Below are 27,834 nucleotides of genomic sequence, written 5' to 3' on the forward strand. Positions count from 1 at the left end.
ACTCTTATCTGCTGATTCATGATAGCACAGACGTAGCCCATATGCAATTGGAACTTATTTGGGGTCAGGGGTCATTTTTTTTGGTTTAACCTTAAACCCGGTGCCTTACAAAGTGTAGGTACTTGGTAAATAGTTCTTAAATTGATGTGATAAATATATCAGATAACTTGCTTTATCAGGGCTTTAAGCTCAGATTAGTGGGTTATTTAAAGGATAAATATTCTGTCTCTATATTTGTATCTGGGATTATGGTGACATGAAGAATTGCTTTGAGTAGCTCCTATCACTTGACAGCGTCCTTGTTTTTCTTATATTGCTTACTCTTATACCCTGCTTAGGACCGGATTAGACTGCAGGTATATGTACAAGAGAGGGTGAGGAATTGAACTGGATGGAAAAAAGAAACACTAGTCCTCACCCTGGAGTTTAAAAGAATGAGAATGAGCCTCGTGATATCATAGTTGGAAATTTAAACTTGTTATTAATATGAAAAACTCTACCGTCACATCATTTATTTCTTGCCATTAGAGATCTGGTAGGGAATTCTAGCAACTTGGAAGCAGTGAGCAAAGTTGAGGCATCTCTAATTCATAATCAGAATTTGTCCTTTCAGGATATTCTTTTTAAAAATTATTAACATTTCTTAACATGTTTCCTTTTTTTACCTTAAAAATATAACATCCATATTTTCAAAAGAGAAGTACATTCATAACTCCACCATCTTGATATTTTAATCTTACATATATCTTCCAATCCTTGTCCAAATGTATGTTTAAAAATATTTTACATATTTTTTTCTGTGCATATTATTTTTGTTTCTGAGTTTCCCTGGGAGTACTGTATTTGCCAGATGAGGGCTCAATTTCTGAATGGCTCTGAGAATCCTAATTTATGCTGCTGTAGAAACTGACCAAAATGGGTTGGCATCCCCTGGGCAGGTATGTCCTCAAATTTAGAAGGCTCCGTTTGGAGGCTGAAGCAGGAAGTGACTATGAGCTGTACAATAACTAGCAGAGTTCAGTGTAAGGCAATAAAGATAGGTTTTATAAGAAAAGATGTAGGTAGATATTTAAGTAAAATAATTTCAGATGCTAGGAAAGTCCTTCTCCCCACCCAACCCAAACAAGAAACAACAAAAAAAAACCCAACTAAACAACCATTACAATAAATGCACCTCTCCCACTAGTTAACATGTATACTAAAGGTCAGTTTAAGAAAGCACTAACGTTTAAGATGGAAAACTTAAAATATTAGTAGTTGACATAAGGTTTACAAAAGGGGCAAGAGAAGACGGCAGTCTCTCTGATAGGAATGGGGAGTTAGCGGCATGGTACAGCCCCTATCCACTTTTCAAGGAAGAACGGTGAAAAGGTATCCAGGAAACAGCACAAAACCAAAAAACTGTAAAATTAGGAATTCCTAATTTTGCCAGAGTCAGGTTCTTTCAGATTATTTAGGTTTTATAAGAGAGGAGTGAAAATGAAAAAGCCAAATATAAATTATCCGAAAACTGCCACAGGAAAGACTCTTGCAGGCTCAGAAGACGGCTGTGGAAAAGTCATTCCTAGAACTCTCCAGGATGCATCAGGCCGACCACCTGTTTGCGGAGGGGTTTAGAGCAAGGAAGGGGCCCTAACTCCGGGGAGGAGGGCGCCCCCTCCTCGGTTCCCGGAGCCGGTGGAGGCGTTTGGGGAGCGGGCGGCGCGGTGCACAGGTGGCGGGGGCCGCGCCAGCTGCGCGCCACGCTCTGCTCCGCGGGTGGGCCGCCAGGCGTCGCGCTGGAGCCGCGGTTGCCCTGGAGACCGAGTGGGGCGAGTGGGCGGCGCGGCGAGGAGCCGAGCTGCGGCTGAAGTAGCGGGCGTGAGTTGGGGGGAGTGGCTCCCCGGGCGGCGCGAGGGGTCGACTGGTCCTGGGGCAGGGCTAGGTGGCCGTGAGCTGCGGGGCGCGGCTGGCGAGCCTGGAACGCCTCTGGTCACAGCTCAGCGTCCGCGGAGCCGGGCGGCGCTGCAGCTGCACTTGGCTCTTCTGTGCGTCCGACTGTCCCAGCTCCGCGCGGAGGACAGCGGCCCGGCGCTGGGTCCGGGAGGACCAGGCTGCCCCAAAGAGCGCGGAGAGTCACGCCCGCGCTTCTACTGCCGCGACCGGGAGCCGGGTAGGCGGCAGGCGCGCTCCCTGCGGCCCCGGGATGACTTCTCGGCGCTCCCCACTGGCGCCTTTGCTGCTCCTCTCTCTGCACGGTGAGTAGCCCCAACCCTTTCCTCCCAGTGGGGCCAGGCTGGGTTGGCGGGCCTGGGGCGAAGCTGTCTGGGGACGGCAAAGAGCCTCCTTGCTTTGCCGAGGGTCGAGAGTCCAACTTTCTCAGGGGCCGTGTTCGTTGCTGCGACCGAGGCTCGCGCGCACCTGCAGCGGCTGCTTCCGCCGCCCGCTCAGCCCAGGTGTTCCTCATCAGAGAGGTAACTAAACTCGCCCCGCTACCTCCGGTCCCGGGCTGGGCCCCTACTCTCACCTCGCTGCGCTGTGGGGGATGCAGGATCGTTTTTAGATAACGAACTCCCTTACTCACTGGTCCAGTTAGAAACTGTAGTTAGAACCAGTTGCCTTTACTGGGCGGCCCTAGGAAAACTAGAAGTGCTTTTAAAATCATTTGGAAAGCTTTATAGCTTTAACGTAATCTTTTGGAAGCCTATACACGTTTTGGCCGAAAATGATCTTTATTTTAAAAAATAATTGTATACTGTGCTATGCTATATTAGAAAACAATAATTTATTTATACTCTAGCTTCATCTCCAGATGACTTAAGTTGGCTCACAAAAATACATAGAATATAACAATATTAGAACAAAATAAATGTCTTTAAATTTCTTGTTAACAGTTTTGAAAACATCTGTTTATAAATTTAATTTTCTACTCTCTGCTTAATCTTTCTTATATTTTATTTTCAATGAATAGCCGTCATATTTAGATCCTGATTTTCATCCTATACAATGCTGTTTGTTTTTTGTGTGTGCATTGTCCTGTGCAATCCAGTTTTCTGTCCCATTTATTGCTGAGATTTACTGAGTTTTTTTCTAAAGGGTGTTATTTAAAAAGCGGGTTCAGTGATTTATGGAACTTTGTGGTTAACCCTGTTTTTTTTTTTTTTTTTTTTTCTGGAGACACCAGCATGTTTCCAGTCATTTTATGGCCTTATTCGAACTGATTTTGAAGTAACCTAATTCTAGCCAACTTAAATTGTGCAGATTCATTGAATAGGGGAGAAGAGAATACGAGAACTTTTTGTATGTCTTCTCCATAGAAACTAGTGAAGCTGTAATCATCAAAATTACAGATAATTTTCTAGAGTTCAGTAGGTATATTTTTAGTGATGGTGTGCAGACAATAACATCAATATGTACGTTATGAACTTGTGCTTCCAAATATCTTTTGTACTGTTACTAGTTTGAGATGGCCAGTTTTTCTCTCTGCCCTACTACTTTTTAAGTGTGAAATAAGAGGGTAAATCGGCTTTTTATGAAGTCCTTGGACACAGCTCTAAATATTACCAATATTACAAGAGCAGCTCAAATTTTTGGTAGAATAATCTGTTATTAAAGTTGTATATTATAATAAATGCTACTCTTTTTGTAAGTAGCGTTTGTGTATAGTTTGTTTTTGAAGTATCAGGCAGTACTTTAAAAGAGTTGATATAATTTGCAGAATCAGCCTTGCAAGGTCATCTGATTTGTTCTTTTTTTCTTCAGCAAAACTATTCCCAAGCCATACAAGAATGTTTTTAAAGACTTTCAAGGACATCTCAGTCTTGGCAATAACCTGTTATGTAGAGGCATTTTCCACTTTCAAAAACAGTGTTCATTTGTTCAACAGATATTTACAGAGCCATCAGTCTGTGCATTTGAGTATCTGGTGGGGAAAGGTGGTGGTGGAATACAAAGATGTGTGTGTGTGAGTATCTGCAGCCCGTAAGGAGTTTGCATTTTTAAAACAGGCTATAAGCATGTACAAATAATTTATGATACAGTGAATGTATGAGGAGTTCTATTTGTTAATGTGGGTATCAAGTAAGACTTCTTGGAGAAGTTTTCTTTTTTTTCTGGGCATTGAATGAGTAGGGTATGAATTGGCTCAGATGGTAGTGGACGGGCTTTCTTAACCAAAGGAACAGCCTGAAGGAAGGATGTGAAGTGGAGCAGGCAGAGGTGTACTCTTGAAAGGCCAAGCTGCTAGAGCAGGAGATGTGTGCAAGGGAGAAAGAGCCAGAAAGTAGTTGGGGGCAAGATAGTAGAGAATCTTGAATGCTGCGTTTGGGCTTTATTCAGCTGGCCATGGAAAAAGTATTGATGTTCAGTTTCCTTACTGTGGGGCGGGGGGGAGGGGGAGGGAAAGAGGATGAACAGTTAGTGTGCCTGTTTGTGCTAGCCCACCTATCTCCAGGAGACTACTATGCCCTAATCGAATTTTATTCTTGAACTAGTCAAGGGCAAACTTGGTTTGAATGAATTATGGTTCATCCCCAGAACTTTCAATGTGGAATAACAGGAGGGGTGTATATCTGAACAAAGTTGGTTCTATTACAAAGGGGTAAAGGGGAATAGATGTTAGATAAATAACCAATAGTAGTGGCCACTACAGTGAAATAATACACCAAAGGTAGAAATAGAGGGTCTTTTCAATAAATGAAAGAAAATCGATGTTAATAAATTTCTGTTTCTATTTCTGTTTTTTTAAAATTTTGTTTATATTTGTGGAGTAACTTCAAAGGTAATTTGAATTGAAAAGCTGACTTCTTTATAGTTCTTCCAATGGGTTAGATATAACTAAAGTGTTTCTTGTACTTGTGATTCCTTGAAATAGCAGATAACTTTTCAGAATTTGAGAAAATGTATAAAAAGAAAGAAACGACCACATAAAATGCTATGAAAATGAAAAAAGTCGTGAACCTTTTCAGTGTTACCATTATTAAAAATTTATTGTAAAATCCAGTTTCTCAGCTCTAAATTTAATACTGTAATTGTTTTAGAAGGATTCACCTGTCAGTAAAAATCTGTAGTTTAACCTACATGAAAGGTGACAGCTACGGGATGAAAATTTCAGAGACGTTGAGCCTAATACACATGTATATTCAACATGGACTATTCAGGAAGAAATTTAAATATTACATTACCAAGCACTTAAAAAGCGTTATGCTTGGAACTGTTGTCAGACACTAGGTAATGATGCAAGGGGTAAAAGTACTTGTTTTGGCTTCCCCTCCCCGGATAACAGTATGTGGCACATTTTGAAATGTGTTTTCACACTTTCATAGTGGAAAGATTTATAATGAAAATTCTCATTTGAGTCTTCATACTTACGCCATGTGATTTATTGTCAAACAAGGTGATGTGCTGGTGCAAAAGATTCTTTAGTTGCAGTGAGTATTACAAAACAAGGGACAGGAAGTACTTACTGAGCTGGGAGAAAGTACAGAAAATGGTGGCTTTCCCACTAAGGCTTTCCATCCGTAACTACTTAGTTTGTTTGTTTGTTTATTTATTTATTTGAGATGGAGTCTGGCTTTTGTTGCCCAGGCTGGAGTGCAGTGGTGCGATCTTGGCTCACTGCAACCCCTGACTCCCGGGTTCCAGCAATTCTCCTGCCTCAGCCTCCCAAGTAGCTGGGATTACAGGTGCCCACCACCACCCCTGGCTAATTTTTGTAGTTTTTGTAGTTTTAGTAGAGACAGGGTTTCACCATGTTGGCCAGGCTGGTCTTGAACTCCTGACCTCAAGTGATTTGCTCGCCCCAGTCACCCAAAGTGCAGGGATTACAGGCCTCAGCCACCGCGCCTGGCCCCATAACTAGTTTATTTAGAATAGGGATTCCAAATCTATTGTCATCTAGACTAATGATAATTTTTTATACTCTCTCAACACTTAATTATTTTAGGCAGTTTGAGGAGGATTTGCTGAATTTCTGTTTTCTAATTTACTTCAAGTGAACACAGTCATCTCAACTTTCTCTTTCTTTGTTTGGTGAGGACTAGCTGGCACTAATACATCTCATCCCTGCATTTTGGGAACTGCCCCCACACCATCTGGAGGATCTGAAATCTTCTCTTGATCGTACTTTGTGAGCAACTGGCTTCAGAGAGGTTGTTGGTTCTTGGGTGGTATTCAAAAAGCCATCTGATTTGAGCTGAGTTTGGTCTTAAAAGTGGAAAGTTAATTAGTTTACTTATTAGTTAAGCCTATCTTACTAAGCCATGGAAGGATTTTTTTTTTTTCTGTTAATGTTTGGGTAATTAATTTTCTGTGTACCTGGTTTTCTACCACCCAAGAACAAGACCAGAGTAGTGGTTTGCATTTGTAATGGTTTTAAATTGTAGAAGTATGAAGTTAGCCACAGAGAGAAAATGTGTTTCCAATTTGCACATAATAGACTCAGCCAATGATCTACCACATCATCATTGCCTTTATCAGATATTATATAGGTACAGTATGGCTCTGCCTCACTCATATATTACAGAAAGGATCATATTTTGATAAGTGTCACTAGAATATTTACAGAATAGAATAAAACCCATACAAATTTACTATTATGGGCAAAGTGTGTTCAATAAAAAGTTATTTGAAAAAGTCTACTTACTGGTTTGTTTTCATTTAGCAGTTAACTCTGTTGATCTTGAGAGAGATATAAGCTGACAGTATTAGAGGACACTTTTATTTAGAAAAGGATTCCTGGAAAGAAACAGATCTTAGAAGGACCGAGTTCAGAAAATTCTTGTATCACGTAGAGTTCCTTGGGAAGATCTTCAGATAATTAGGTTAACGTTAGCAGCCATTAATGGTAGTAGACCAGGGTTTACGGTTGGAATAGGTGGTTAAAGTATAATAGGTTTGTGGGACTGGAAAGCCAATGCCATTTTTTCACTGAGGGTAACAAATAGGTAATTAAATACAATATGACTTTGTGAATGTAACTCTAATGTAATGAGGCCACTTGTAGGCTGGTCTTAAAAGAATTATCAGTTCAATATTTTTTGAAATTTAAGTTTAAATATTTACCAAAGTCTGTTGAAGATCCCAACAATGGAAACATAACAGTGTCCTAATTTAGAGAACCCCTTTACTCACTTTTGCCCAAAGTTTCACTGTTCACAGCAGTCACACACATAAAACCTTTCTCTTCTGTATTCCCCTTAATGATTGTTTTTTCTTTTTACTTGTCATCGTCTCCTTCCATTTTGCAAGATGTTATGTTCCTCTGCTAGTAACATCAGGTTCTTCTATGGTAATAAATCCAGTCCTGGTTCTTTCCAATTATTCAGTTCTACCCATTTCAAGGATTGATATTTACAAAAAATTAACACTGGAGCCAACCAGGCAGACACAGAAATCACCATAGAAGGTGAGCGTTGGTGGGGGTATGTGGGAGTGTGGGCATAGTTATATGCTAATATTTTCCCCTTGTTTAATGAAGCTAACTTTATAACAGAATTCTCTTTCTCCCCCTGTGCTTGTGCTCTTTCTCTTTTGCTCTCTCTCGCTCTCTCTCCCCCCTACCTCTCTCTCTCTCTGTGTGTGTGTGTGTGTGTGTGTGTGTGTGTATTATCCCCAAAACGCGGTACCATGTGTACCATGCTGGGCACTATAGTAATGCTCAGTAGACACTTGTGAATGAAGGTTTACTAATGTAGGTGGTACCCCTGAGAAGACTGTTGTTTTCTTTCTTTTTTTTTTATATTTTAAACTTTTTATTTTGAAGTATAGATTCATAGCAAGTTGTAAGAAATGTATAGGAAGGTCCCATGCACCCTTCACTCAGCCTCCCCTGATGTTACCATCCCCCAAAACCAGAGTACAAAATCAAAACCAGGAAATTGGTGTTGGTATGCCCACAGAACTTATTCAGTGGGCAAAGAAAATTTAAGTACATTTTCTTTTTTAAAGAAAAATAAAATTTTTGTTACAAGTTTCTTTAGGGATTTGGTGTGACTATGTCAGCTTCAACTAATCTTTACACCTTGGTAAATATTTTGTGAAACAGGTGATAGAGATCAATTTTCATAGTTTTTTTTTTCCAAATTTTATGACTTCTGTGGAAGTTTATTCAAAATTTCAATACTTACAGATCTTTTGAAATAGATTTTTAGCTTATCTTTAATCCTAAATATTTGAAAAATTTTTTCCTAAGGAATTCTGAAGCTTTTGCTTCATGTTGTAAGGAATGATCTTGGACTTTTGGCAATTTCTTTAGAACCTTGAAGTTTACCATTTTCGTGTCTGGTGTTCTTAGTCCTGAGGGACCTGTATGTTAGAACTAGTCTCCCAAAGATGGAGATAATTAGTTAAAATAACATCTTTTGTAGCCTGAGGCCACCCTCTTTCTTCCTACATTACCGTATACAAAGTACTGGAGACACTTTTCTAGAAATAGGAGCATTAACTATAAATCAACCTTATGTTGGGGGAGTTTTGCAAGACTGCCAGTTGTCTGCCTCTCCTATTCCCTTCCCTCCTCCTGAAGTCTATGTATTTCCATTCATAGTTTATCCCAGACATGATTTATACCCTTATGGACCACACTGTCAGTCTGAAGTATTTATACATCTCTCAAAATGTCAAAAGTCGTTTACTAATCATAAATCCTGCACTATATACTTAAAGATGACTTAAATAACATCAAACATCAAGGCTTAATACTTAATCTTTTTTTTTTCTTTGGGCCAGGTCTATGATTATAAGGTATAGAACTTCTTTTAGCCCCCATGGGTCAAGATCATCTGCCAGAACACAGAATACATGGCAAAAACAGAGGCTGCACTACTGTAGTAAACATCACTTCTTGAAGAATATGTTCAAATCAGGCTAACATTTTAGGCTTTTATTGGTTAAGAAAGTCTATAGTACAGTTCACTTATGTATATTGCTCATGTGTAAATACAGATAGCTTTGTTGATCAAGACTTAAGACAGTATGCAGGGCATGTGAAAAATTAGTTAACAGTGTACTGCAAAGATTCTTAAACTTCGTGGCCTTAAAGATTATTGGGGCTTTAAAGATTATTGAGGACTGCAAAGAGCTTTAGTTTATGTGGATTATTGTCTATCGATACTGTATTAGAAATTAAAAGTGAGAACATTTAAAAGAATCTATTAATCTGTTTAGAAACAAGACATCCATTACACATTGGCATAAATATTTTTATGACAATTAACTTTTTTTCCCCAAAACTGAATAATATTAGTGAGAGAAGTGGCACTTTCACATTTTTGGGACCCTCTTTAATGTCTGGCTTATTAGAAGACAACAGATTCTCCTATTTGCTTTTGCATTTCATTTATTGTGATATGTCATCTTGGTTTGGTGGAAAATGTGAAGAGTATCTGGTCTCACACTGATACTTAGTATTTTGATAGCATTTTCAGATAATTTTGGATATTCATCTTTGATATTCTACCAAAACATGATATGCAGTAGTTTCTTACAGACTGGTTGAAATGTGGAACCAGAAACCATATCAGTGGACACTTCCTACTTGTTATATTAAAATCCATTGGTTTATCTTGCACTTTGAATGGATCTTTTACTCATGCATGATTTTTCATAAATCTATGCATTGATCATTGGAAAATATTGGTTCACTTTGTTACACAGATCTTACAAATGTTAACATATTATATTATGTAACATTTAAAAATTACATTTATCAATATCACCACTGAGATAATTCAGAATAGTCTTTTAAGTATTATGAAGCTGTTAAGCTCACAGTGTCAGATACAAGTTTTCCAAAGTTTTAATATTTGCTTGAATTTTATCATTGCCTACAAATGACTGTCAGTTATTTCACTTGAAGTGATGGTCTCATTTGGTACTGTTTTGAGAAAATGTCTGCTAAATATATAAGTTTGACTAACCATAGTCTGCGAGTTGTTCATTCAAGTAAATATGAAGGAAAGTGATTAGTTCTTTCAGCCTTGAGCTCAAATGATTGCACCAGTGCCTTACTTTGAGATGACCATTTTGCTTCAGTGTGCAGCATAAGTTGTTTTATACTACCCATTTTGTCACACAGAATATTACAAAAGGTCAAGATTTAATGAAATTATTGTTATTGTTTCATCAAAGACATTCTTTAGTGAAACTGGATTTTTTTTCTTTTTTAACTGTGACTACATGATAGCAAAGACTACAGTGACTACTAGTACAGTCTAATGCCAAGTCCTTGACCTGTGTTAAGTTGCCAACAGTTTCACCCACTACTGCTTTTGTACCATCAATGCACATGTTAGCCCAGGAAAAAAGGGATAAAACTCCACTGTTAGTAAGCAAAGTAGTTTTTACTACACAGACTTTCCGAAAGGGTCTTGGGAATCTGCATCAGCCCATGGACTATACTTGAAATGCTGGTATCCGTAATAGAATGTTGGATTCTCTTTTTTTTGGAATTGCTGTAGAGACAACTAGCCATACAATAAATCTGTGCTATATGGGGTGGCATTAAATGGAATATACATGTGTTATTTTAAAATAAAAAAGGAACTCATTTCAAATTCATTGTTTTGTATTATAATTTAAAAACATGTAAAAGTAACATTCTAGGGTAAAAACTCAATGAAAAAGTATTTAAGAAGTTTTTTAAGAAGAATTTTTGTATTTTTACTAGAGACGGGGTTTCACCATGTTGGTCAGGCTGGTCTCAAACTCCTGACCTCGTGATCCGCCTGCCTTGGCCTCCCAAAGTACAGGTGTGAGCCACTGTGCCCAGCCTAATATAGGCATCTTACCACATCTGTTACATGGATCTATCTCATTCTTTTTAATGGAAGTTTAGTATTTCATAGCAAGTATGCCATAATTTTTAGCTGTTTCTCCATTATGCACATTTGTGTTGTCTCTCATTTTTTGATATTCATAATGTTTTAGTGACCATCTTTGTACATATACCCTATACATTTGTATAGATATTTCTGTGGTCTAGCTTGCCCAAAGTGCAATTGTTTGGATGTACACATTTAACATTTGGGGGGAGACAATAGCATTGTCGTGATTCAAACCCAATATGTCTGACTATACAAAGCCTATGTAAAAGTTCATGGGCTTTGTATAGTCAGACATATTGGGTTTAAATTATGACTCATCATTTCTTTGCCCTGTGACTTTGAGAATGTTATTTAATGTCCCGAGCTTGAATTTTTCTTGTGAAACGGAGATGGTCTTCTTACTGTGTTGAGAGGTACTAAATTAAATGAGAACTGTTATCTGTAAAGTGTCTAGCATAGTGCCTGACTGACAGCAAGTGCTCAGTTAGTGGCAGTTACTGTTACAAGGATTGATCAGTCCCAATTTTTAAGTCAGGAGATGAGTCTATTTAGGGTGTGCCACTGGAGCTGTGGCCTAGGGCATATCATGTAATTCTCCAGGCCTGCTTTCATTTGCAAAATGAGGGAATTAGACTAGGTAATCTCTTGTTCTTTTCCAGTTCTATAATCTTGTGATTCTCTGACATGGTTTCCAGTATTGAAAATATTTGTAATAAGATAAACTGGAGATATTATGTGGCTGGTTTTAACATGTTTATAAAATTTTTCCTAAAATAGTTACTTTTCTCTCTCCCTCCCCCTACCAATATAATAAAATGTTATAGTAATTTCTGTCCTCAGAATTAAAACTATCTCCGTCTGTTGTAGAAAGATTACAAAATGTCATTCGAATATAGTCTTATTTTAAAAATTTATTTTAAAATTGATTGCTACTCACTTTGACTTAGGCTGTGTACATACCTATTTTTTCTCTTCAGTTCTTTGTATCACGGACAGATCTTGTATGTATCAGGAAAGGGTCAGTTCAAAGCAGGCTGTAAGTATGACAATATCTTTGTTTTACCTCAATCAGTGCATTCTAATCCTTTAACGTAATTTCTGTGATCTTTCTCTGCTTTTCTCTGATAATGAGCTTTCTTTGTCTTAAGCCAAGCATAGATGTCTAAATTTTAGCTATACTAGGTAACATGATAAATATAGACATTTTACTAGTGTTATTATTGATTAAAAGGGAAAAGCTCGTGAGCATTAAAAAAAAAACAAGTTTTAGGCAGGAATATAGTGATACTTAAACTGAAAGCTTTGGAGGGGTGTGGTTAGGGCACATCTTAATTTTGATTGTATATCATTGATTATATCATCAATAGTGTTGCCTAGCTGTTCTTTTTTTTTGCATTTTCATGAGAGAGGTGGTTTTTACACAAAGCCAGGTGGTCTCTAAAATTGATGGAATTAATTACATTGACAAAACTTAAATAATTCTGAGATTCGTAAACTCACTGCCTAGTATTTTATCTTGGTAAGTAGAATCTGTTTTCAGGTCATTAAATTTTTCCTGAAACAACCATACTGATAAGAGATGCTTCTTGAATTTTGTACTCCAAAATATTAACAGTAAAAGAAATTTAAACATGATTCATTTTCATGAGAATGTTTTCTAAAATTGTGACTTTTGATTCTTTCTAATTTGTTCATTGTCCTCAGAACAGGACAAGTTTTAGTTGCCTGTTGATTAATATGTATTTTCATTTTCAGTCTCAACATTTGCATTTCTTTGAGCAAATTAATTGTGCTCTTATCCTCCCAACCCCTTACTCCCACTGCAGTTATTTTGAATTTAGGGAGTTGAGTTATCTTTCTCATTAATAAGAAAGTATAATGTTGTGAGCCACAGGGAGCTGGACCAGTAAGGTCTCTTAGAGCCCTTTAATTCCATAATGTCCTTGATCTGATGAAGCCGCTCGGTAAATCTCTTCACAATTTCCATGACCAAGCCATCTGCCTGCATTAAAATAAATCAAATCTGCTTACTCCTTCAGTGTCTAACAAATATTCTATAAACTGATGATGATGAAGACCATGAACACAAAAATAATTTGCAGTCTTCAGCACTTCCTTTTGAGTTCTCAGCTCAGATTCTCTTGACATAGTGGGGGTTGGCGTGTCAGCTTTTTCTTCGACTTGAGTGGAGAGTAGTGAAGTCCATTCTCCTAGTCCTTTTCATTATATTTGTCCCAACTGTGGCAAGTGAACTAATTCAGCTTTTTCATGTTTAGGTTAAACGTCACAAAACTTTACTTTTTCTTCTACTTCATGTATGTTAATTAGAGAAATGCACATAGATTTATCTAATTTTATATATGGCAGTTTACATATGTGTAAACTGAGTGTAGGGGGTGCATACATGTGCATATGTGTTTTTAAGTCTCTGGCAGACTGATTTTATATCTGGTTCAGGTTTCTGATATTGTCCAGACTTTAGGAACTATGTCAGTTGTAGCAGCACTATGCTGTAAAAGTGCATGATCCCATAGCCCATTTGTAGGCAAAAATAGTTATTTTTTTTTAACATCTTGAAAAGCATTGAATTTTTGAAGTATTTCTTCTTTGTGATCTTCTTACTATCCTTTCGTTCCTCACCGCATTTGTTTTTCCTTTGAGACAGAGTCTCGCTCTGTCACCCAGGCTGGAGCGTAGTGGCGCGATCTTGGCTCAGTGCAACCTCTGCCTCCCCGATTCGAGCAATTCTCCCTGCCTCAGCCTCCTGAGTAGCTGGGATTACAGGCATCAGCCATGACACCTGACTGATTTTTGTATTTTTAGTAGAGACAGGGTTTCGCCATGTTGACCAGGCTGGTCTCGAACTCCTGACATCAAGTGATCCTCCCGCCTCAGCCTCCCAAAGTCCTGGGGTTACAGGCCTGAGCCACCGTGCCTGGCCAAAGACATTTGTTTTTTTTTTTTCTAGTTTTGGCCTGTAATGAGTAATGCTGCTGCACATGTTCTTGTGTGTGTCTTTTGATGCATACGAAACAAATTGCATATGTTCAACTTTAGTAGGTATGGCCCATTTTCTGAAGTGGCTGTGCTGATCTTTCTCCCACTAGCAGTGTATGAGAGTTTCATTTCCTTTACATCCTTGTCAGTGAACACTAGGTATTGTCAATCTATTTTATTACTTCAGCCATTCTGATAGGTGCATAATGATATCTCATTGTGTCTGTGTGTGTATGTATGTAGGTGGTTTTGTACTTCCCTGATTACTAATGAAGTTACACACCTTTTCACCTTTTTACTAGCATTTGGGTATTGTCTTTTACAAATTTTCTATTGAAGTCATTTGCCAGTTCTTAAAAAACTTTGTTGAGATATAATTCACAAACGATATGGTTCACCCACTTAAAGTATACAGACCAATAATTTTTGGTATTTTACATTGTTTTAAAAATTGTGGTAAAATATATATAACATAACATTTACCATTTTAACCATTTCAAGTATATGATTCAGTGGCATTAAGTACATTTGCATTGTTGTGCAGCTATCACCACTATTTCCAACACTTTTATGTTGCCCTAAACAGAAGCTATAACTATTAAGCAATACCTCCCAGTTTCCACCTAACCCCTGGTAACCTCTAATCTACTTCTTATCTCTATAAATTTACCTGTTCCACATACCTCATATAAGTAGAATTATACAACATTTATCCTTTGTGTCTGGGTATTTATTTCACTTGGCATAGTAGATTTATTTCACTTGCCATAATGTTTTCGAGGTTCATTCATGTTGTGGCATATACCAGAACTTCATTTCTTTTTATTGCTGAATAATTTTTCATTGTATGAATATACCACATTTTATATGCTCATCTGTTGACGGATACTTGGGCTTCTTGCCAGTTTTCAAAATTAAGGAGTCAGTATCCCCTCCCACTCCCTTGGTTTCAGTGGGTTTAAAAAACATGTTTGTTGAAGTACTGGCACATTATTGTTTATATGTGTTGTACAATCTCTTACTCTGTGACTTGCTTTTTTACTTTCTCAGTTTGGCGTCTTTTAAAGAACAGAAGTTCTTAATTTTAAGTGATTCATTTAAGCAACTTTTTTCTCCTTTACTAGCATTTTTTGTGTCTTGACTACAAATTTTTTGCCTTTCCTAATGTCATAAAGATATTTCCTGTTATCCTTTGTAAGCTATACTGTTTTACCTTTTATATTTCAACCTACAGCCTATCTGGAATTCATTGTCTTGTGTGCAATGAGAGTTGGGGGTAAGGACAAATTTTTTTTTTTTTTTTTGGTGATGGCTGGCTTATTTATGTTTAGCCTTTTTAGGAAGATAAGATGTGGTCTTATACTTTGTTTTACCTGTAGAATCTAGTACAGTGCCTTGCATATGGTGAGTGATCAATAAACTCTTATTAATAAATAAGTCATGAAGACTCATCTCCCAAAAAACACATAGGGTCCCAAACAGAATTCTGTATATGAATGCTATGTAAGCATTATTTTTTTCCTCCTTTTGTTGTCTTTTTCCTCCTCCTCTGTTGTCACCATCATCTTTATCACTGTCATATCCTTTTACTTCATTAACATAATCTTCATCATCTGGAGTTGAGGTTAAGTTTTTAATCTCACAATATTAATTTTTCTATTATATAGTAATTTGTTTTAAAATAATCATTTTAGTTTTAAATGGCCTTTTACATTGTTGAATCCTTTGCATCATATAACCACTGCCTACATTTGTATTGTACAAGGGATTTTAACCTGTGACCAAAAGATGGTTTTCGGGGAGGTCACAGAAATTTCATTCCAAATTTAGTGTTATATGCATTTGACAATATTCGTTTCCCTGGGGAGAGTGTCTCATCAACTTTTAAAAATATGGTATTTCATTTTCCAACAAACTATTGAGAACCTATTCTATATACACCACTGTGAGTTATAAAGAGATGTTCAATATATCTGGTCTTAAGTAACTTTATACTTATATAACTACAGTTGGAATTATAACTGTAGTTACAGTTTGGAGATGTATGTGAATCAGGAAAGAAGTAATTGCAGAATACTTATTATCAGGATTGTGTGGGGAAACAGAAGTATAGATATATCATAGTTAAAATGTCATGTGGAAGAAGATATAGCCAGATAGCTAATAAACTTGTGTATTGCCTGTCTGGTCTTTATCCCAGCCAGTGAGGCATGGCACATCTGATTCTTATGTATTCAGTGGTTTGTAAGGAGAAAAAGAACAACTGAGGGTTTATTATACTCCAGGCATCTGGGGATAGAAGGATGACAAATGTGGATGATCCAGTGTTCAAGTTTAGACTAAACTTCCACGATTTACTCTGAAAGACAGACATGACTTAGCTCATTATGGTGTCATGTATTACATTTGTGGAGTGAGTGAAGTGTAATTTCCTGCTCAATTCTCATTCTTGTCCTCACCAAGCCATTCGATTTTCCCTGGTAGTATGTATTCTTTGGAGTATGGTCCTTTGGAGTCTGCACGCTGTGCAACTGTGCATGAGTATGTAAAAGTGATGACATCGAGGCAGTGACAGAAAACAGGTGGAGTCTCAGGCAGTGCACCTGGTTACTCAGGATTACATGAAGTATATGAGAGACCAAGCAGTGTCTGTGTGTCCTTGTAAGGGGATTGACAGAGGCCTGTGTTACAATGTAGAGGTCTGTGCAGGGATTTCAAGATCAGTGTCTTCCTCTGTTTGGGCCGCAGTAACAGAATACGACAGACTTGGTGGCTTATAAACCACAGAAATGTATTTCTCACAGTTTTAGAGGCTGGGGAGTCTAAGATCAATGTGCCTGCAAATTTAATGTCTAGCAGCCTGCTTCCTGGCTTGTGAACAGCTCTCTTCTTGCGGTGTCCTCACATGGTGGAAGGGGCAAAGAGCTCCCTGGGGCCTCTTTTATGATGGCATAAATCTCATGTATGAGAGGTCCACCATCATGACCTAATCATCTCCCAAAGACTCCGCCTTCAGGTATCACCACTTTGGGTTTTAGGTTTCAATATATGAATTTTGTGGGGGATACAAACATTCAGTCTATAGCAATCAGAGACAAATGGCCAGGATCACAGTACAGGGGTGGGAACCTGCACACACCCACCACTGTTCCCGTTCAATAACAGCAACAATGGAAAGAAAACCCTCACAAAGGAGCATTCATATTTTACTGGTTACCAGTCTGGCCTAGTCTGTCAAGATACTCTCCAGCAGAGGCAGGTAAAGAAACCAGAGAACCTGGTGTGGCTCTGGGGGCAACTCTTTTCTTCTCTGGCTGGGGGTAATTTGAGTACTCTCTCCTTCATGCAGGAAGATACCGTCTTGAAGCAAAGCAGCACAAGGGGAAAGAAATCTGAAAGACCGAGAATTTCTCTGAGCTATTGAAAAGAGAAATCTAGAGGTTTCTTAGGCTGTGCAAATTCTTGGATCTGCCTGAAATAACTAAATTCAGTCCAATCTAATCATCTTCCTGACCCCTGTCACCCATCTAGTATGAGAGTGAGTTGGGGGTGTGTGTGAGTGAGAAGTAGTAAGATCAGATCGGTTTGAGAGAAAATAGACTCTGTTTCTTTGCATATGCCTATTTATTAACAAAGGAATGTAAATGTACTTACTGCTGTCCTCTTGATAAAATTTGCTATAGATGTATGGCTAATCCCACAGAATCAAGGATCCTTATCTGGCCAGATGCACCAATTTTGACCTCTGTCCTAGTTTTTAACTTAAGCTGATATACCAACAGGGCAGCAAATATATAAGCAGTTGCAAGAACTGCACTGCAATGGTTTATTGAATCTTAATAAATGATACTTTCTTTTAAGAAAAGCCTCTTTATTCGCTTGATCACTTGAAGTGCTTTTTAAAAATACTTGGATTTGGCAGGCTTTTTCTGATACTGAGGTGCTCACAGTAAACTGAATATGGTTAAACAGCTTGGAACACTGGAGTTGAATAGTTTCTGGGCACATGTGCCAAAGGATGGCAAGCCAAGTCATCCAGCCTCCAGTGCCAGCTCTGATGAGCTTCAGTTCTGCTGCTGCCAGCACTTCTGCATGCCTCTCTGAGTCTCACACATTTCTTCTTTTAGTGTCACAAGTGTCCAGTCTGGATGTCACATTTTCATTAAGGGCATAGCTGTCATTGTTGGGTTACCACCATGTGCCATATATTGCCTAGACATTTTATGTATGTATGTACATTAATCCTTAAACTAAGCCTGTGAGATAGATGAGTATTAGTCCTATTTCCAAGTGAAGAAATAGATGATTCAGTTGTAGAGCAGAATGAATTCCAGTACCTGTAGTTAAGAGCCTGGAATATTAAGATAGTAGGTAAAGATAATATGTAACATGTAAAAATAATAAAGTGCCTAATACTGTGTCAGGCTCAGGTGATCAGTAAGTGGATTACATTTTCTCTTGTAAGCTCCATTTACCTTTGTGGTGATTTTGTCTGCATTCTAGGGCCTAACTGGAGAATTTGGGAAGCATTTGTAGAAGTTATGGGCAGATCTTATAGCAGAGCTTTAGAACCCTAAACATTAGAATCTTAAGCACTGTGAAGCTCCAAACAGTAAACTGTGAAGTATAGGTGAGGAGGTAATACAGTTCTGAGTTTTTTGTCCTCAAGAGGACTTCTCTCTCTTTCTCTCTGTCTCTCTCACTCATCTGCCTCTTTCTCTCTGCCTTGCTGATGCCTTATTTATTTGTTTGGTGTGCCTATTAAGTAATAAAGCACTAGCTATGAGAGTCTACAATTTTATTTTAATTTGTATCAAATAATTGTGTTATCAAATTCAAAGGGGAATTATTAAAAATCCTGTTTTAGAGATTACCAGTCATTAAGAAATTGTGCTCGACTGTTGGGTTAGACAATGTAGGTGATAGGAAAGAGGTATAAAACTCAGTTCTTACCAACATGGAGAAACCCCATCTCCACTAAAAATAGAAAATTAGCCAGGCATGGTGGCACATGCCTGTAATTTCAGATACTAGGGAGGCTGAGGCAGGAGAACTGCTTGAACCCAGGAGGCAGAGGTTGCAGTGAGCCGAGATCGCACCATTGCACTCCAGTCTGGGCAACAAGAGTGAAACTCTGTCTCAAAAAAAAAAAAAAAAAAGGAAAACGAAGAAACAAAAAACTCAGTTCTTGCTTCCACTGAGTTTATACTTTTAGAAAAGAAAAGGGAAAAATTTTTTTTGAATGCCTAACTAGTCTTTCAGTGTGCATTATATAATTAATTTTTACCACAACCTGGCATTGCTTTCATTTGATAAACAAGAAAAATGATGATCAGAAAGGTTAAATAAGATCACATGGCTCAATTCCTTTGGTTTCCAAAACTCGTCTTCCTGGCTTAAGGAACAGAGAAGAGTTTCAGTTGTGAGCCGCATGATGACGTTTTGGTTAACAATGGACCACACATACAGTGACTGTGGTCCTATAAGATTATAACACCGTATATTCACTGTACCTTTTCTGTGTTAAATATGTTTAGATACACATATTTACCATCGTGTTATAATTGCCTACGGTATTCAGTACAGTAACATGCTCTACCGGTTTGTAGTGTAGATGCTCCACCATATAGCTCAGATGTATAGTAGGCTATATACCGTCTAGGTTTGTGTGAGTACACTCGATGTTCACACAATGATAAAATCACCTAATGATGCATTTCTCAAGACATATCCCTGTCATTAAGTGAAACATGACTGTATTTCACCTTCAGATTTCCCTTATTATTCTTTTTTCTGGGCCTGGAAAATAATGCTTATGCTTTAGTACCCAGCTTGGATGTCACTTCCCAAGTGAAGGCTTCCCTAGAGTTAGCTTTTTTCCCCCCCTACATCCATATAACTTTGCTCAAACTTTAGCCCTTATCTGTTTACTGTAATTTATGCACTTGCCTATTTGTTTAACCCTCTTCTTTCTTAGCCAGTGCTTGATACACGTTTATTTCATAAACAATACATGATAATTGTATTGTCAGGTTAGAAGTACAACTAGAGTCAGAGACCTTATGGAACAGGTAGGAACTAATTGAGTCTTGCAGGATCTAAGTGGGATGTAGACTAGCACAGAGGTGGCCTGGTACACAAGACTGGGGAGGGAAGAGTGTGGGAGATGATGTTAGAAATAGTCGTATGGAAAGGAGCGTTGCTAGTTCCTGTTAGGAAGTAACATGAGTTAAATTTGGATGCCACGTTTATCATTTCAGCTCTTTGAAAACTGCCCCTAATGATACGTCTTTTCTTTTGTTTCCTCAAAATTAATTATCCTTTGGTAGCTATGGTAACTCATTTGAAGCTCTGTTATGCATGTAATTTGTACACATTGAACTATTTGCTTCAGCATTCTAAATATTTTCTTGCATAGTCAATAATCCTATATTTACAATGTTCTCTTTCTTCTGGCGAAAATTGGCTTTTCCTCTTAGATTTCTAAAGATTTTTTTTTAAAAAGAATTAAGAATGACAGCATGAATAGTAAATTACCATGAATGACCATCATCTTTGTCACTCATGTGCATGCTGTTATTTGCTGGAATTGACATATTTCTGGGCAGTTTTTACTTTGAGAACCTTTGAACACATGCCACATGCCACCTGGCTTCCCCAGCTTCCCAGCTCCCAGGACCATTACAGCCTCACTCCTGAGGGCTGCCACACCTCTGTCCCTTCTCTTCTGTGCCCCACAGCCCAGTGTGACACCCTTTGTGCCTCCTTCCTGGCTCTGGCCCACCCAGTTACACCTTTGTGTTTGCAGCTCTTCTTTTCCCATGCTGTCTCTTACTGGATCCCTAAACTTCCTAGCTCAGCCTTTCTGCCTGGTGTACTCAGACTGGTTTTCTTTTTATGTCCTCCCTCCCTCTTTCAGATGAGTTTTGCACCTGCGCCCCCGTTTTCAGTGGTTAGACTAGATGGTCCATTTCTTCTCTTTGGTCAGAGTACTGTTTAACCTTTGAATCGTTTTTCTCTTGTGGAAAGTGGGACAGGTAATGCCTACCCACACCAAGTGGCTAGACTGGATGAAGTGATGGACTTCAGGCACCAGGTGCTTAGTGAATAGGAGTCTCTAACTTTTCCTTTTCCCCAGCTCTTAACATTATAAAACAGCTTTTTAAAGCATTTACTCATATTTGGTAAATATTTATCTAGTGCCCACTTTGTGTTAGGCTATGTTCTAGGTACTGAGGATATAGCAGAGGCAAAAATAGACTAAAGACATTTGTAACAACAACTTAGGCAGTAAAAAATGAGATGGGACTACATTGTTTTTTCTCAAGTCCCTGCCTCTTAAAGTGTTTACTTACCTCTGAAATAGAGGCATGTGAAGAATAACATGACACAGAAAAAATGTTATGTTAGGTACTTAGGTGTCCTTAAGTCATGGTAAATATACTTTTTAAAGCTTTTACAACCTTTCAGTTTTGTTTGTGTCATCCAAGTTTATAATGGATTCCTTAGTGAAGTGACAGGGTTGTAGTGCGTAGAGGGTCTCTGTCACCCCTGCAGTTAATTGCGTTAAATAAGGTAGATCTTACACAAGCATTGTTTTCATTTCTAAATAAATGACTATTGCGAAGAGCAGTAATGAAACTTTAATAATTTTGTCTGAGACATTCATTGGCCAATATTGCCTATACCACAGTGCCTTACAGAGGGAAGGTATTTAGGAAAGACGTGTGGACCCAGCAAATGTTTATTTCTGGAGGTACTTTTATACTTCCATTTTGGGGGCTTTATCAGCAATTACATGTGATGTTTATTTGCAGTAATAAACATCATCCTAGATAATATCTGTCTCTTAATTTATTTGTATAGTTTAGAAAAGTAAAGTTGTTCTGTTTGAATTGTGTTTATTTTAAAAGTACTTCTAAGTTGTTTTAGTACTACTAAAAAGACATTTAGCATACTGTATATGACTCACGCACTTTTTAGGTACATAAAAAGGTATATAAATAGGCATTTATTGATTTGCTTCTGAAGGTTTAATATTGATAATTCCAAACCAGAAGGTGAAGATTTCTTCCACTTACAATGGCTTCCTTGTGAAATTTTATGTAGCTGTCATACAGTCCTGGAATTGTAGATCTGGAAGATACCTTTAGTCTTCTAGGTTCTCCTTTATACTCAACTCTTTCCTCCTGCTTCTATTCTTGCATGTCATTTAATTAAAAATCTAGAGAGGTAAAGTGATCTTTTCAAAGCCACACAGCATGTAAGTGGCAGCGTTTAGGCCAGAATCCACGTTGAAGCTCTTTCCAATAACATGAGTGAAATAATAAAACTAAGCAATATTTCAGTTACTTTTTCTGTCTTATTCAAACTAACTTTAACTTCTTCAGGGTCAAAAATCTTCTCTTCTTGATGCCTTTCTGTCTCTGCCTTTCCATCGCAATCAAATATTACACAAGAAAAATGTGTATGTACCATGAATGTACACAGATATATTTATGCACTGTGTATAAATAGTGCATGTGCTTGTGTAATTGTGGCAGGGTTATTTAGGCACCATGGGGATGTTGTGTGATCAAATGAAATATATATTGGATACATTGCCTGTAGCTACCTGTTTATGCCTCTGTCATGCCATTGTATTCCAGACTGGGTAAGATGAAACAGAAGAAAATACTCAAATTTCATTTCAGAATCTGCAGCAGCTGGAGTGAACGTCAAACAGATGGGCTTTTCCACCCTGATTATCCTAACTTCCTAAATTTAGAAATACATGCTTTAAAAAAATGTAAATTACCCGAGGGGGTGGTGTAGCACATGCCAGGCAGTGCTAACGAGTGCAAATAGATGTCATCTGCTGACTTAGATGAAGCTCAGCTTCCACTGCTGGGTTTCTGTTATTTCATCCCCTTTAGATTTGTTTTATGTTGCTGCTTTTCTTTCTGTAAAAGTAGTGTCAAGTCTCTTTTCACATATAGATTAATATTATTTTAAACTTTGAGATGTATATTGTATCTGAAACCAAAAATAGTGTTTAATCTTATTACTCAAAATTCCTTCAAACTGGTGAAATAAGTTGGAAAGAGAGACATTGAATGAGAAAACTCTTGTATCTTATCTTTGCAATTAACTAGATGGGTGAATTTGGGCAAGACACTTTGTCCACTGTAAAATGAGTGGATTGGACTCCCTGGTTGGTCTCTAATGTATGTTTGTAAGTTACAAAGTTCTTTGTTTTTATAAATGAATCTGTGTCTGTAAATTCTTTTGTATACTGTTGTGTCGCCAGAATCTACCGCAGTGCCTGGCACACATTTATTAGTCTATATCTAATAAACATTGTCAAAAGAATTGATACTGTTTGCCTTATATTTTCAATTACTAAAATTCATTGGGAAACTTATTTAGAAAGTAAATGTTGGCCACCACTAGAAGACATTACTTCTCTCTGTTACAGTTAAGTTGAGGAGACCAAAAAGGGATCCAGGTACATAAAAAAAGCAATAACCAAACAAGTGTGGAGGTTTGTATATGCAGATTGCCTTTCATTGAGTGTGAGTTTTGTGGGGAATCACATTTTATACAAATGAATATGTTGATAGAACCACTTTTATTCCAAAGTTCCAAGAGGAAATTGCAGAAAACAGTCTGAGTCCATCACCAAAGAAAATCTTGCAAGATGAGGGGCCGAAGAAGTGAGCCTAGAAGGATGGACTTGCTGAACTTCTGTTTATCCTCCAAGATGTGATTAGTGTTCACAGAACTCCATAGAAGTTCAGGAAGCAAGGAGGTAATGGGGAAAGGAGAGGGAATGGGAGAGCTAGCCTTTCTGGGCAAAGAGAACGGGTAAGCAGAGTTACAGAGGCATAAAATAGCCTGGGAGCCACAAGTAGTTCTACATGATTGGAGAATAGGGTAGGGTTTAAGGGAAGCAGAGGCTAGAGATGGGGCCAGAAGGATAGGCAAGCACCAGATATTTGGACTTTATCCGGTGAGCAGTGGGAAGACATCCAAGGGTTTTAAACAGAGGAATAACTTGCTTAAATTTGCTTTTTTAGCAATTCGACTTTAGCAGCAATGTGGAGGATGGATTGGAAGTGGACCAGGAGGGAGATGGGGAGATCAGTTGAGGCTGTCATGGTCGTTAAAGATCATGTGAAATTCCTTGTAAGTGCTGGTAAATTAAGTTTCAGAAGAGGGATGGATTTTCAATAGATCTTTAAAATACTTGTTATAATATATGTTTCAAAGCAAAAAATTAATGGAGGGGAGTGGAAAACTCCTAAAAAAGATTTTTTTTTTCTTTTAAGAATGGGGGAAATGTATGAAGGGAAAAATGTTGATGGGAGTTTTATTTAAGAGATGAGAAATGTGAAAAACTGAGAGGTTATTGGTGTTGTATTGAGACTGAATCCTAGCCATTTGTATCCATTTTCTAGTTCTTGTGTTGATGAGCCAGCCAGATCTTAGAAATCTAGATTGCATCGTGAAGTGGAAATTCAGTTTCAGTTTACTAAACAATATGCCTCTGAGCACAAATTAAGGCATCTTTTTTTGGAGGGTTGGTATATAAATTACAGGTATGTTGAACAAAACCTGTACAATTATAGTTTAGAGCTTATTTGGGAAGCTCATGAAAGATTTGGAAATATCATAATGAATAATTCTGAGAATAGCAGACCTTTGTAGTTTTTTTCTCCTGAATTTGCCTTGAGAGACTAATCACTGATAGTTTGCCAGTTTCTCCATATTTCTCAGAGGTCCCCAAGAATCTCTGGCAAACTCTTGTCCTTAAGGGTCTTTTTGGGGGTCTTGAGTTGCCTGTGTGTCACTTTTCTTTTCTATCTTATGCTTCCTGGGAATGGACCCTTGCAGCGCCAATCCTCAGCTTTCCACCAGTAATTCTTTCTAGTGCGCTCGCGCACTCTCTCTCTGTGTGCGTGTGTGTGTGTGCGCACGCATGCGTTTACACCATACTGCCAGAGGAAAGAATTTATACGTATATATATGTGTGTATATATATATACACACACAGAGAGAGAACACTGGTTAATATAGCATCTGTTGATTGTCTTTTTCTTTGAGAATGAATCAGATTTTCTTAGCCTTTTTTTAGAGGAATAATTTTAGATTATATGTTCAACATTTTGAATGCTGTGTTGTAAGATTCTTGTTTCTGTTATCTTGATTCAAAGTATGTTGAATATTTTCCTTTGTAAGCAGGCATTTAACATGGTTAGACTCAAGCTGCAACCTCTGTCATGCCTGCAGTAGATGGTGACTCAGATCTAATTTCAGGCTGCCTTGAGTCTGGCCTGTACATATATGGCTCCTTGGTTAGCCAGAGACTTATATAGTATTTCTATAAAATTTTGGGTTCTGCTTCCGTGGATCTCTTCTTTCCAGGGTTCCTCTTTCTCTCTCTGGTGGCCTATGTTGCCTTGGGCCCTGGTTTCTTCTGGCAGAAGGATGGCAGATTTTTCTACTGGAGTTTCAGGCTCCACGTGCTGTGGCCACAGTAGGTGGTGGCTCTTCTCACAGATTATGCTGTTTGGTCTGTCCCACGCACAGGTGCTTCAGGGGTCTAAAACTTGGGCAAACTTTTAGTATAGAATTTGACATTCTCCTCTGGGTCTCTCTTGTCTACAGTTTTCCCTCACTATCCGGGGGCTCTGGTTTCTCTGAGTTCCTGCTCTAGGTTCTACAGGCCATTTAGATGTTTTATTATTTTTCAGTGGGAGCTTAGCTGCCTAGCACCACGATCACCACGGTCCTCAGGGAAAAGTTGCAAAACCCGGAAACTGGCCCTATGCCAGTCACTTCCACAGTTTAGACTTCCCTCCGAAACATGGCTCCTTATATTCACTTGCCAGAGCCCTCCGGTAATTGTTTTTAATATGTTGTCCAAAGTTGTTATTTGTGGAAGGATAATTTGTTAGAGGCTTATCCTTCCATATGAAACCTTGCAATGATTTTTTTTCTCAAGTGCCTTTTATCTCAGTAACTTCTAAGTAGGAAGAATGAATTGAATGACTTCTTAGTTCATTTTTAACTAGTATGATTCCTTAATTCTAAAATTATATTAAGAGAGCCATATGTCCTGTTTTGGCTGCCATTCCTGAGTACACAGGTACTTAGAGAAGCGTCCTTGGTGTTTGCTAACCTGGGAAGGTATATCATTCATGGTTCTCCAGAGAAAAGAAACCATTAGATACATATAGATATGTGGAAAGAAGTTTATTACGAGGGATTGGCTTACACAGCATTGGAGGTTGAGAGTCCCATGATCTGCTGTTGGTCAGCTGGAGGCCCAAGAAAGCCTGTAGTGTAGCTCCAGTCCAAGCCTGGAGGCTTGAGAATCAGGGGAGTTTATGTCTGAGGGCAAGAAAGAGGGAAGTCCCAGCTACAGAAGAGAGTTTAGTTCACCTTTCCTCTGCCTTTTGTTTTCATTTTGGCCCTGAATGGCCCACTCACATAAGGAAAAGCCATCCTCTTTACTCAGCTTACCTATTAAAATGCTAATCTCTTCCGGAAACACCCTCAGAGATACGCCCAAAATAACGTTTATCCGTTCTCTGGATATCCCTAACCCTAGTCAGGTTGACACAAACAATTAACCATAGCAGGAGGACTCTCATCTTTTCCTGCTTTTCTCCTTCTTGTGGTATTTCTATTTTTTATTCCTTTTAAACAAGACAGTGGAGTGAGAAGGTTGCTGGGGAATACCAGCTGAATTTCAGTAACCTCATGTACACTGCTTTTCCAGAAGGAGTCCTGTTCCATGGGTATACTCTGGTTCCTGTAGGGAATCTTCTCAGCTCTGAAATAGGAGTCTGAAGGAAAGGAAAACAAACTGACACTTCACAGCGCCCCAGAAGGAGGCCAATAGGATGACTCTTCTCTGTATGACTTTCTCTACTTTTTTCATCTGTCTTTCCATCTCTTTTCCCTTTTTTTGTTTATTATGCTGCTTCTACTCATTCTGATTATTTTGTTAAATTCATATTCAAAATATCAAAATAAAACACGATTTTACTTTGTTTAAATTGTTTAATTTGTAATCTAGGTAATGTATAATTCAAGGTAGATGTCAAGGTAGATGTTATGTTCCTCATAGTGCCTTGCCTTTTCTCAATTTCTGTGGTAGTTGAAAATAGCATGACAAAATAGGAATAAATAAAGCAAAAAATCTGTGAAATTTCCCAACTACTTGACCATCAAAATAGTTAGAGAGGCTAAATGATAAGGAAAATAATCTTTTAATTCTGTTAATTCCTGTTGGTCATTGTATTAGTTCGTTCTCACACTGCTATAAAGATACTACCTGAGGCTGGGTAATTTATAAAGAAAGGAGGTTTATTTGACTCACAGTTCCACATGGTTGGGGAGGCCTCAGGAAACACATAATCATGGTGGAAAGTGAAGGAAAAGCAAGTACCTTCTTCACAAAGCTGCAACAGGAGAGAGAGAGAGAGAATGAGAGAATGAGAGAATGTGAAAATGTGAGAATGAGAATATGAGAATGAGAATGTGAATGCGAATGCAGGGGAAACTGCCACTTTTAAAACTATCAGATCTCTTGAGAACTCCCTCACTATGAGAACAGCATGGGGAAACTGCCCCCATGATCCAATCACCTCCCACCAGGTCCCTCCCTTGACATGTAGGGGTTCTAGATAAGATAGATAAGATAAGATTTGGTTGGAGACACACAGCCAAACCATATCAGTTGTTTATAGGTTCTTTGTCTTTGGTCTTCATATTGCTTTTTTTTTTTTTCTGGTAACATGGATGTTGCAAAGGGCTTTATCATGAGAAAGCTTGGGTAACAGAATTTTTACTCTAAGATTATTAATTGGCCTCTAAAATTTAGTCTGAAAGGGTGAACATTGAAGCAAATAGACTAAAGAATATATACTTTTCATGCTCAGATGTTGTATTAGGATTCTCTAGAGAGATTTGTGTGTGTGTATCTGTGTGTGTATGTATGTATAAAGAGATTTCTTATAAGTGATAGGCTTCTGTGAATACGGAG

The 27,834-nt window shown here is 38.2% G+C and overlaps 1 protein-coding gene across 4 annotated transcripts in view; it reads left to right on the forward strand.

Moving 5' to 3' along the window:
- Nucleotides 1–1,862: 1,862 nt before the first annotated feature.
- Nucleotides 1,863–27,834, forward strand: part of IGSF11 (immunoglobulin superfamily member 11) — a 128,030-nt gene continuing 102,058 nt past the window's right edge. For 3 of the 4 annotated variants that reach the window (XM_045385476.3, XM_045385477.3, XM_074033777.1), the window contains exon 1: nt 1,863–2,237. In XM_045385476.3, the coding sequence (XP_045241411.2) occupies nt 2,186–2,237 (52 nt within the window). In that variant the 5' untranslated portion in view covers nt 1,863–2,185. Of the gene's footprint in view, nt 2,454–27,834 lie in introns of all 4 variants that reach the window. The other variant, XM_065539170.2, reaches the window with a different exon arrangement.

This window comes from Macaca fascicularis, chromosome 2 (genome assembly GCF_037993035.2).
Source record: "Macaca fascicularis isolate 582-1 chromosome 2, T2T-MFA8v1.1".
Taxonomy (NCBI): domain Eukaryota; kingdom Metazoa; phylum Chordata; class Mammalia; order Primates; family Cercopithecidae; genus Macaca; species Macaca fascicularis.